Source organism: Tamandua tetradactyla, chromosome 5 (assembly GCF_023851605.1).
Source record: "Tamandua tetradactyla isolate mTamTet1 chromosome 5, mTamTet1.pri, whole genome shotgun sequence".
NCBI lineage: Eukaryota > Metazoa > Chordata > Mammalia > Pilosa > Myrmecophagidae > Tamandua > Tamandua tetradactyla.
Genome location: NC_135331.1, coordinates 1,624,295 through 1,636,719, shown reverse-complemented (window position 1 = coordinate 1,636,719; position 12,425 = coordinate 1,624,295). Strand labels below are relative to the sequence as shown.

General features: G+C 45.4%; 1 protein-coding gene across 1 annotated transcript in view; it reads left to right on the top strand.

Annotated features, from left to right (window-relative positions):
• EP400 (E1A binding protein p400) overlaps positions 1–12,425 on the top strand; it is a 194,152-nt gene that overhangs the window by 147,752 nt on the left and 33,975 nt on the right. Inside the window, 6 exon segments of the mRNA XM_077159524.1 lie at positions 1,597–1,733; positions 1,872–1,928; positions 4,790–4,868; positions 5,034–5,315; positions 6,571–6,616; positions 6,699–6,808. Coding sequence (XP_077015639.1) covers positions 1,597–1,733; positions 1,872–1,928; positions 4,790–4,868; positions 5,034–5,315; positions 6,571–6,616; positions 6,699–6,808 — 711 coding nt within the window.

Here is a 12,425-nt window from a genome sequence, read left to right as displayed (position 1 = left end):
AAGCTAAAATTTTTTCTTCTTATAGCTGATTTATGAAGCTAATCCAGAGAAAAAGGCAAAAACTATTTAGAAGGTATGAAGGTGATGTTGTGAATAAATTGGAAAACCAGTGCAAAGGCTTTTATAACGAGGTTGAGAGTGAGCCTGCGTTTCAGTAAACAGCAGTTACTAATGCAGGTGGGCTCTATGCCTTTGTTTCCTCCACTTGCAGGACTGGCTTCTTTGCGTGGGAGCACCGCCTGTCTGCTTGCTGAGCCCCTCCTCTGTTGCTGGTATCTGGGGCGCACAGTGGCAGCAGAGCAGGTGCACTGTGCTGCCAAGGCCATGCCTTTGACCCCTGGGTCTGACCTTGTACCATCTGCATGGCCCCAAGGGGTTGGAATGGGATGAGTCCCACTCAGTCAGACAGGAACAGGAGTTTCCACCCTCCACAGGTGGTGCCTCCTCCCTTTGACCTTGGTTTAGTTTGACTCTGGTGTTGTGTGTAATGTCCCTGGTCTCACTCTTACTTCCCTTTTCTCCCCAGTTTCTGTTTTTTTTTATTTATTACAAGATGGGAATGCTTACATAGATGGCACAGCAGACATGGAATGGCGCAATATACTCAGTCTTACATGTTGGCTTTCTAGTTCTAATCTAATTTTCCTTGGTTATTGCCCTCTTTAATTTAAGGCATTTGTTTAGCAATAGACTTCCCACAATCATAAGTATATGTGGATGTATGCACACATGTTAGTCTCTTAATATATCAGTATTAGATTCTTGGTTTTTATCTCAGCAGACTGTACTTGATTCCCAAGTATAGAACCATTCGAGTTTAGAGAGGTGAGGAAGAGAGGGAACTCGGCTAGGGATTAGGGGTCTGCGTTGAGCTCATCTCGACCCTGTCACCATTTGATCTTGTGGCCTTGCACAGATTGCCTGCCTGGACTGTTATTTCCTCCACATTCAAGGGGGCAGCGCCAAAATTCGTGGTGTGTTTTGGCAGCACCAAAATTCTTCAGCATGGTAGGATGTCTTGGGAGCAAGGAGGCTATCATTAAGCATAGACTGGTTTAGCTGTAGGGTTTATAAAGGAAAGATTAGCCAAGTACAAATAATGCTAAACTTCTCCCAAGAATCTGCACGTGGAGGTCCTTGCAAGTGTGTTGCCTTGACAGTCCACTGGACAGAGTGGGTAGCCACGGTAGTTGGCAGGATGGCACCAGCGAGGGCAGGGCTGACACTCCGCTTCCAGGGCAAGGACTTGTGTGCACAGGGCTCCACACTCAGCTCTGCTGCCCCTCCCTGTGGGCCTGGGCCTTTCTGCCCCCGGGGCTGACAGTGGGGTTTCATCTCTCCGCCTGTGGTGTGGCTTCCCTGTGATAATGGCACAGATTGAAGAATGTGGTCAGCAGGCAGCAAACGAGGGCTGCTGCTGTGTGGCTGTGTTAGGTCTCAGAACTGAGCTATTAGGAAGAGGGAAAGTTTCCGTGGAAACTCGGATCAAGGAGGGTTTAACTCCAGGCTTCACAAGTCCGCAAACCTGTCTCCAGGGCAACTGTCCCTCTGTGCTCATAGTCCGATTCTCATATTCTGTCATCAATTCTGTTTCAGAGTAAAAACAGCCGCCCTCTCCGTACCAGCCAGATCTATGCTCAGGATGAAAATGCCACGCACACCCAGCTGTACACAAACCACTTTGAGTTAATGAAAATGACTGCAGGAAAGAGAAGCCCCCCAATAAAACCTCTGTATGTTTCTTAAGTAATTTTATGCTAATTGTGATGAGTAAAACTGTTTGAAGCTTAATTTTTAGTATTTGTTTTATCGTCTCCTTCATTCTATTTTTCCTTTGTTTGGTAATTATTGTCTCATTTTCTGTACTGCAGGCTTGGCATGAATCCCTTTCAGAAAAACCCCAAGCATGCCTCCGTGTTGGCAGAAAGGTATTTCTGTATTCGTGATGCGTTTTTTTACTCTCTGAGATGATTTCACTTCACTGTTCACTTAAATTTGCTAAGTGTCGTGGAAGATTGTGCAGATAGGCTGTTCCAGGCACCGGTTAGAGGGTAACATTGGAGGTCAGGCATGAGGGCAGGGTCAGCTCTGCCTTACCCAGTGGGCGCTGTGACAGGCGATTCCAACCAGGTGACCTGCCTCGGTTGGGGGGAGGGCTGGACTAGCCAGCCTTGGGGAGTGCTCCCCCCGTGTGGCTGTGCGCAGCATACATGGAGGAATGCTCAAGGGTAGTGTATGGATTTGAAGGTCGATCTTGTCCCTGTTTAGGATCTGGTGGAAAAGAGGTGAAACAGCACAGCGAGTGCAATGGAGGAGTGTGCAGGGCTCTGGGAGCTACCAGGGGAGCTTTACCCTCCCTTTGTCACTCTCTACTCCAACATGTCAAAAACTCTTTTGGCTTGGCCCCAAAATATATTCAGTTCAGGGTTAAGCATTCTCGCTTTGAAATGCATCAGAGGAAAAATAAAAGATGAGTTGATGGATGGGTAGAGAGTTGGGTAGATATGATGAAGCAAAATATCAATTTATAATATAAGTGGTGGCTATATGGGTGTTTGCTACATAGTTCCTCCCAGTTTTGTATGTTTGGCTTTTTTTTAATAATAGAAGATTGGGGAAAAGTATGTATTCAGAGTATAGTCACCACCTCTGGTTTAAGCCATTATCTCTCAAATCGTGTGGTTGCTTCCTTACTAGCTCCCTGCTTTCCTCCTTGAGCCTCTGCAGTCTCTTTGCATTCTCGCCGCCAGAGGGATCCTTTTCAACATGAGCCTGACCATATCGCTTCTCACTGCCTACCTCACTCTGGGTAGGAGCCCAGGCCCTGGGGCTGGGCAGAGCTCTAGGGATTGGGCCTCTCTGGCCTCTCTACAGCCTCCCTTCTGGCCCCTCCTTCTTAGCCATCCTGGAGGCTCCTGGAGGGTGACAGCAGCCCTTGCTCAAGGCTTTGCTTTGGCTGGTCACTCTGTTTGCAGTGGTCTCCCCTAGACATCTGCATGGCTCATCCTTCACCACCACCCCGTGCCCCCACGGCCTTCACTCAGGTGTGAGGCTTTCCATTGCTGCCCTGTTTGAAATCGCAACCCTGCACTGCTCTGTTTTTCTTGATGGCATGCAGTGTCTTTACTGGATTTGTTTATTGTGCCCCCAACCCCCTGCCTCCCCTAGAGCCTGGAGCCTCAGAGCAGGTGTGGAATAAACACCTGCCAGTCGGGGCCTTGGACTGTCTTGCCCCCTAATATTGGTGACAAGCCGCATGCCTGGCACCCTGCTGGGTCTGGGGAACTCAGTATGGACGGGCACAGTTCCTGTCCTCTTCTCTACCTAGTGGGAGAGACACACATGAAGACAATACTTATGGAACAATAGACAGTTTTCCAAAGTACATTAGAGGTAAACGTAAGGCAGTTCTGGGGGTTCGTGACAGAGGGATTTCCCATGCTCGGGGATGAGGCAAGAGAAACTTCTTCAGCCAAGTAGTACAGGGTAGTAGTAAGAGAAGGGGGTCTGGAGGAGGGCTTGGTGCTGAGGCAATGCTGCTTGGTGCATTGGTGGTAGAGAGACCTGACTATGTGTGGGTGCTGGTGCAGGGGCCTGGTCTTCCAGGACCCTGCACCAGCTCCGTTTAGGCACATGTGAATCGGGTCTGAGTATGAAGCTCACAGCGAAGTAGGGGTCGTCCTGCCCATAGAAGTGGGAGACTGGGCCCTCCGCTGAGTGGGGGAAGGTGGTTGAGAGGTGTGCATTAGTGATGTTGACTCGGGACTGAGCTGCCAGGACCCTGTTGGGGTGCAGGGCTGTGGCTTCCCCGGCCCCAGGCAGGCAGCCCACACAGAGCCATGGTTGGCCTTACTTTGCTGTGCGATTGTGCCCGAGAGATGCTGGGACTGAGGAAAGTGAGGGCTTTTAAAGGGTGGTTCTTGATGGAACCAGCCTAGATTCCAGCAGGATGAGGGAGGGAAGGAGGGGCTGGTGCACATGAGGGCTGAATGGATTGGACATTTGCTGAGCTCAGAGATGGGTGGGATGATCATACCAGAAGCAGGCAAGCTGGTGAGCTGGGGTAAGTGTGCTGGCGGGGGTGGAACCGGGCCTCAATCGCGTGGTGATGCAGGAGGGTGGGGAGGAATTATGAAGGTTGGTAGGGAGCAGTTACGAGGAAACGTGGTGGGCCTGGATGGAGGTGCTCAGGCCCGGAGCAGGGGCTCAGTAGCAGGGAAAAGGCAGATGGAGCGGTGCTGGGCCTGAGGGACCCACATCCTTCCCGATTCGGAGAGGCTGCAGGCTGGGACAAGGCAGCTGCCCTCAGCAGTCAGCCGTGGGAGAGTGGGGATCAGGGCGAGAATGCATCTGCAGGTCAGACGTGCTGGGTAGAAGGGTCTGGTCATCAGCTGTAAGTTGAGTGTGCCCATGCGCTGTGCTGAACGACTTTCGTGCCAGTACCATTCTGGGGCACCTCATGTTCCCAGCACGCCCTAGTGCTGCTGCAGTGTGCAAGCTCCAGGCCCCACCTGCTTTCCTGCCAGGCATGTACTCGCAGAAGGGAGGGCATGGGGGGGATGGCCTTGGACTGACCACTTGCAGCCTTCACTCCGCTTTCTTCTCGGCTCCCATCCTGGAGCCAGCCTGGAGACACCACCGTCATGCCAAGGCTGCCCTTGCCTTTGGCGGTGATGAAATGCTGCACCCAACGCCTAGCAGCTTGGGGAAGGAGGGCTTGGATTTCTAGACTCTTGGTCTGCTTTGAGGCTTGCATATTTATTTTTCCTGTTTTGCTTTTGTCTTTCAGTGGAATTAACTACGACAAGCCCCTGCCTCCTATTCAGGTTGCATCTCTTCGTGCAGAACGAATTGCAAAGGAGAAAAAGGTGTGAAATCTTGGGCATCTTGGCCTTTTTGTTTGTGGTGGAAAAACTTTAAACGTTAGTCGGTTGCAGCTCATCTCTTGAGTAAGGCTGCATTTAAGTGTACACAAGGTTGGGGGTGTCTCACACCTCACCGCCATGTCCTTTCTTCCTTTCTGATGGTGCTAGGCTTTGGCTGACCAGCAGAAGGCCCAGCAGCCCGCGGTGGCCCCACCTCCCCAGCAGCAGCAGCAGCCACCACAACAGCCGCCGCCACCACCACCGCTCCCGCAGCCCCAGCCGGCAGCCAGCCAGCAGCCAGCTGGGCAGCCAGCCGCAGCACCACAGGCCCAGGTCCAGGCCCAACCTGTGCCCCAGCCCCAGGCCCAGGCCCAGGCCCAGGCCCAGCCCGTCCAGCCCCAGCCGAAGGTGCAGCCTGCAATAACGACAGTGGGCAGCGCGGCCGTGCTGGTGAGAAGGGGTTTCTGCCCCCGGAAGTGGGGAGCGTATCTCGAGGCAGTCACCAGTGTAGAACCATCACAGTGGCATGCGGGTGAAATGCATTTTGTTAAACTGTTACCTGTTGGAATTTCTATCGTCTTTCCAGCCTCCAAACTCCCCCCTTTGAGGAAACATGACAAAGGCTGAATTTTTTCCCTAGCAAAACTGTGTTTTTACCCATACCCTGCCATCTCTGTCCCCCAGACCTTTTGTGGGCTTAATTATTTTTGCGAATAATTTGGGAGATTAATTGCACTTGTTAGTGGAGGTTGATTGGGAAGTTTGAAATTAGAAAGACATAATTTTATAAAACTTAACTATGAGGACGTCACCTTCTTTTTTTCCTTCAAACTTAGAGAGCAGATACTTTGTGATGATATGCAAACAAGTGCTAAAATAAGCATTCTTCTCCTGACTCTGATCTCCTTTTCCTTAAAATATGTTCACGTGTGCTTATGCACATGCCTTAAGTCTACTCCATGTCCATTATAGAAAGTTGTAAAATACATGAAAAATGTAAGGAAAAGAAAGGCAGAATTATGGCCTTCCAAACCCCGTGGTCTCTCCACCCCCATTTGGTATACTCTTTTGCTGTGTCCACTTGTGTAGATGTTCTTTTCTATTAGACACTAATTGAAGTCATTTGAGAATCTCATATGATATCTTATGAGAAGTTCAGCTGGTGAAGCTATTACTTTGGACCATTAGCCAAGCACAAAAGTAATTATTATGCAGAACCATTTCCTCAGCTGTGTTTTTGTAAAAATTGAGTTTTCTATAGTGGGGTCCTCATTCATTCAAAAGTTGTATTTTGAATTGGCGCAAGGGTGCAAGGAAGATGGTTATGGTGTTGCTCCCCTTGAGCTGGCATTCCCGTGTCAGCAAGCAGCTGGTGAAGCCTGGTCATCTGGATGTCAACAGAAGAAAACACGGTGTTGAGGCAGGGCTGTGTGCGTAGGAGGGGCCTTTCAGAGGGCGTTTAGCTCAGGCCTGACAAGCTGTTCATAATGAGAGAATGGCGAACGGCCACTGTGGGGTTCCGAAAGCCCACCGTGGCTGGGGCTGCAGAATGGCAAGGCAGAGTGGTCTGGCATGAGGCTTGGGGTGGCCTTGGAACCACAGTCAAGAGGTGGGGTAGGATTCTCAGTGAAGTGGAAAGCCTGTCAAGGGTGTGAGCAGGGAGATCTTGACAAACACCCCTCACACGAATTTTCTTTCTGAACAGGCAGGAGCCATTAAGACCTCAGTTACTGGGACAAGCCTTCCAGCAGGTAAGAAGAGTACACGAATGCTCAAATAAGAAACTCGTTTTGTTCCTGGCCCTCTTACCTGACAGATGTCTTTTCTCTGCAGGCAGCGTGAGTGGCAATGTCATAGTGAATACCATGGCGGGTGTCCCTGCTGCCACCTTCCAGTCTATTAACAAGCGTCTTGCTTCGCCAGTGGCACCTGGGGCTTTGACTGTGAGTTCCATAAATTATTGCTCTTGGGGAAATTATTTGCATGTTTAATACTCTATTGGTGAAAAAATAACTACTAATCTAGTTTGAACTTGATGAAATAATTAAGTAGCTCATCAGTATGGTAGTTTCAGAAATATTCAGGTGTTTGGAGGATGTTTCTGTTTTGTACTTTTTGATAAAGTGAAAAAATGAGTTTCTGGTGTATTTATCTTGAAAAACTTCCCCTAAGGAACAACTTTCAGAGTAGAGTTAGGTGGGATGAGAGGATGCATCACTGATTCATTTGTTAGAGGTGCGCACGATGTGCTCCTGCCTATGTGTGGGGCCAGAGAGGACGGAGAGCAGTTGCTCGTGTGGGTGGGGGTGGGGGATCGTGTTGGAGGAGGTTTAGCATCATGCGAGTGTGGTGACATGCTTTCTTGCACTTTGCTGGGGTGTGTGCGGCGGGTGGGGTGTCACAGGAGATGGAGTAGCCGGGTTCTCTGTAAGGTCTAGACTCTACCTGTGCAAAGCAGGTGAGGGGCCACACCTGGGTAAAGGGAAAGAACTTGAGCAGACATGTGGAGATATGCAGCCCCCGAGCACAGGATCAAAATGGGAAACTGGGGAGGTAATCAGAAGATATATTAAAGCATCAGGCCACCTGCTTTTCCTCAATATTTCACAATAAAAATAAACTTTGACATTAATTTTTTTAATAAAGTTTTGAGTTTTGAATATATTTTCCAATTTTCAATTTAGGTACAGACCTAAAGGGATTGTACTCTGAGTGACAGTAAACATTGTTTTAAAATCAGAATTGCCCCAAACCATAATGAGATGCCACTTCACACCCAGTAGGAGAGCTATTTAAAAAAAAAAGGAAAATAACAACTGTTGGCCAAAATGTGAAGAAATTGGAACCCTCATGCATTGCTGGTGGAATGTGAAATAGTGCAGCCACTGTGAAACAGTTTTGTGGTTCCGTAAAAGTTAAACTTAGGAGTACTTAGAAGTACTACATGACTCAGTGAACTGAGGTATTCAGAGAAATACATGGACACACATGTTCACAGCACAAGAGCCAAAAGGCAGACACAGCCCAAGTGTCCGTTGGCAGATGAGCAGATAGATGAGCAAGTCGTGGTCCCTCCGTGCAGTGGATTGTTACTCAGCCATCCAAAAAGATGGAGTTCTCATACACGCTTCAGTGTGGACGAACGTCGGAAACATCACACTCAGTGAAAGAAGCCAGAGAATGTGCACGTATGGTGTGGTTCCACTGAAGCGAAATACCCAGGATGGTGAAGTCTGTTGAGTGGGATGCAGACGTGTGGTTCTGCAGGGCTGGGGGAAGGAAGGAATGGGGGCAACTGCTTGCTGAGTATGGGATTTCCTTTTGGGGTGATGAAAATGTTTTGGAAAGTTAGATAGATTTGATAGTTGCACAACACCATAAATGTACAAAGTGCCATTGACTTGTTCACTTTAAAATCATTAATTTTATATTATGTGAATATCATCTCAATAAAAATAAAATCAGTAGTGCCTTGACAAGTATACCGACGTCTTAGGTTTTGAGAATTGTCTTTCCTATGAAAATGTTCCTGCTGTGGTAAGCCAGACAGTGTGGTAAGGAGTGTCCAGAAATAAATCTGCATATAAATGGCCAATTGATTTTCCTTAAAGGTGCCAAGAAAATTCTGGGGAAGGAGGGAGAGTCTTTTCAACACGTAGTGCTGGGACAATTGGATGGCCGTGTGAAAAACAGTAAACCTCGACTCATTACTCAATACCATTTATAGAAAGTCACTCAAAGTGGACCGCAGACATAAATATAAAATCTGAAATTATAAAACTTCTAGAAGAAAACATAGGGGAAAATCTGTTGACTTTTTAGGACGCAAAAAGCATGTGAATTACAAAAGAAAACATAAACTAGAGGTCATCAAAATTAAGCTCTTTAAAAATATTAAAAAAATGAAAACAGCAGAGACTCGGAGAAAATATTTGCAATACTCATCAGATAAAGGACTCGTATTCAGAATGTATAAAGATCTGTAACTCAATAAGAAGACAACTTTAAAAATGGGGAAAAGTTTTGTAAAGTCACTTCACTGAAGAAGCTGTATGGATGGCAAATAAAGACACGAAAGGCTCGCTGATGTTAGGAGCTGTTTGCAGGAGCCACGGGGACACACGGCGATGTCAGGGCCTGGAGCACGCCTCTGGTTTTGAAGGCAAAAATCTCACAGCTGCTTTAGAAAGTGGTTTAGGTGTTTCTTAGGAAATTGAGCATATATTTGCGATCCAGTCATAGATATTTATTTCCCCAAGAGAAATGAAAACCTATGCCTACACAATAATTTGTACAAGAATGTTCATAGTGACTTTAGTTGTATTTGCCAGAAATGGAAACAACCCCGTGACCTTCAGCTGGTGAATGGTAAACAGACTGTGGCACAACCATACGATGGAACACAATCAGACAATGCAAAAGGATAACCTGGTACATGCAGTCGTGGAAGTGAATCTCAGATGCATTCTGCTAACTAAAATAAGGGAGTTTTAAAGGCTTCATAAACTGTTTGATTCCATTTAAAGGACTTCATGAAAAAGGCAAAATTAAAGGTCCAGAAAACATATAGTTGGTTGCAAGTGCTTAAAGGTGCTGAAGGATTTGACTACAGAGAGACACTTGAGAACTTCTATGGACAATGGAATCTTCTATATCTTGATTGTGGTGATGGTTACATGACTATATGTATTTGTCAAAATTCATTCAACTATCTGTCTTGAAATGGTGGATTTTTTTCTCTCTGTATTATGCCTTAATAAATCTCACTTTAAAAAATGACACACTCTTGTAAGCAATAGAGTATATATAAAAGCAGTTTTTACTATGTGACTTAGAGTTGTCTCATTTATTTTCCTTTATTCCTTGCAATAAACCACTGTAGGCTAGGTGGTTTCACTGAGTAGCAGCAGTTTTTGTCTGGGCTTGTGGTACCGGATGACATTCTATAGGACTAATGTTCATGTGAGGGTAGGAATCCAGAATCAATGTGCTTAATGTTTTAGTTTGAGAAGGACCTAATTCATTGTGCTATATATTTTTTAAACTTTTTTATTGTATAGTATAACATATACAAAGCAAAGAAATAAAAAGTAATTGTTTTCAAAGCACTCTTCAACATTTAGTTACAGGACAGATCCCAGAGTTTGTCATGGGCTACTGTACAATCCTCTTGTATTTTTCTTTCTAGCTGCTCCAGAATATAGGAGGCTAGAGTGCTTAAATATTTTTTTAAGAGGGCTTAAATATTTTTTTATCATCACAATCAACTTTTTTCCCTTTTTTTTGGTGAAAAATAGCATATACAAAAAAGCTATACATTTCAAAGCACAGCACCACAATTAGTTGTTGAACATATTTCAGAGTTTGATATGGGTTGTAATTCTACAATTTTAGGTTTTTACTTCTAGCTGCTCTAAGATACTGGAGACTAAAAGAGATATCAATTTAATGATTCAGCATTCATATTCATTTGTAAATGAATATGTATAATTCTCTGTATAATTCCACCATCACCTTTGGTCTTTGTGTACCTCTCTTTAGGGGTGTTTGGGCTATGACAATTCTAAATTTTTCATATTGGAAGGGTCTGTCACTCATATGGGGTAGGGAGATGAAACTCTCTGATGTCCTGGAGAGGCTGTCTAGGTTTCAGGACTTAATCTGGACAAGGGACCCATCTGGAGGTTATAAGTTTCTGGAAAGTTATTCTAGTGCATGGAACCCTTGTAGAATCATATATTGTCCTGGGTGTTTTTTTAGGATTGGCTGGCATGGTCCTGATTAGGAGTTGGCAGGTTATGATAGGTAGCAAGGTCTAATTGAGGGTTGTAAGAGCAACCTACTTCTCTGTGCCACTGATACTTAAATAATTACACTTTTTATCCCCCTTTTGGTCAGGATGGAATTGTTGATCCCACGTTGCCAGGTCTGGATTCATCCCTGGGAGTCATCTCCCACGGTGCCAGAGAATTTTTCACCCCTGAATGTCATGTCCCATGTAGGGGGGAAGGCAGTGATTTCACTTGCAGAGTTGGGCTTAGAGAGACTGAGGCCCCATCTGAGTGATAGCAGAGGTCCTTGAGATAGATGTAGCTCTTAGGCACAACTATAGGTAGGCTAAGCTTCTCCGCTACCTACGTAAGCTCCACAAGAGTAAACCTCATGCTCGAGGGTGTGGCCTATGGATTTGGGTGTCCCTAAAGTTTGACACGGTATCAGGGGATTCCCTGATAGTAAGGTTTAAAGCTTCCGTATTCTTTCTTCCCTCCCTTAGAGGACTTTGCCAATACTTTTTTCTTATCTGCTTAATATGCCTAGGATGTATATAGGCATTACAGTATTCTATACAGGATTAGAGGACCTCTTTCTGGGCTCCCTGTGTTTCATTTGTTCAAATGAGCTATACATGCAGGTTGAATTAGATTATGCACTACAGAAAATTTCAGTTCTAGACCAAATAAACCTTTCTTCCATTGGTCTCCAAGAGTATGTGTGGTTCTAAAATATAAACACTGTCTTCCTTACCCTTATGTTCTGAATTACTTTAAACCCCAACCTTTTCAGCTTAATTCTTATCTCTAAATATCAGGTTATGTATATAAAACAACCTCTCAGAATCCAGAAATAATAATCACCATTCCAGACTTAGTGTGTCTGCTCTAAAAGCTTACAATCTAGGCCCCTGTTTTCTTATAAGCATTTTCTAGAGGTGACCATTCCATTCTTGTTCTTTTGTTTCTGGCTTATTTTGTCTCATCGAAAGTCCTACCATGTTCATTCACATTGTTGCATGCCTCATGACGTTCCTTTTTGTAGCAGCACAACCTTCGTTCATAAGTATGCACCATCGTTCACCTGTCTACATTTCTGTCAGTACATCCTTCAGCCACCTGCATTCATCGGGCATCATGTATGGAGCCCAAAGTCCACAGTCCATCAACACTCTCAATTTTAGATAATTTCATTGTTCCCAAGAGAAAGAAAACCAATAAACAGACCTTCACCAAAATGGAAAATCTACACCTCCTCTTAACTTTTGTCCCTCTGCCCATTATTTACCTTTGCTGTTGCTGTGGTAGTGCTGATGGTTTCCTTTTGAACATAGCTCCTAGCATGCAATAGCAGTTTTCCCCCTGTACCCTAAACTTAAACATTCTTTGTATAAAAACCGTATCTTTGAAGTAGTTTTTGCGAGAACTAATTTGTATTTCTAGTGTTAATCACTGGGACCCGTAGGTCTAAACAACCCGTTTCAATCTTGTTCATATTCAATGTGGTAATATTACTTACAGACCCACTAGAGAACCACCTTCACTCCTGTCTATTCCCTTACATTGAAATTCAACCTCATTAGCTAACGGTTCACCCATCTCTAGCGTCTATGTATCTCTAAGTCCCCTATATTCTGTATTATAGGCCTCTGATTATACCTTTATGCTGGTCATAAAATTGGAATAATACAGTATCTATCCTTTGTGTCTGGCCAATTTCACTCAGCATTATGTCTTCAAGACTCATCCGTCTTGTCCTGTGCTTCGGACATCATTTTGTCTTACTGCT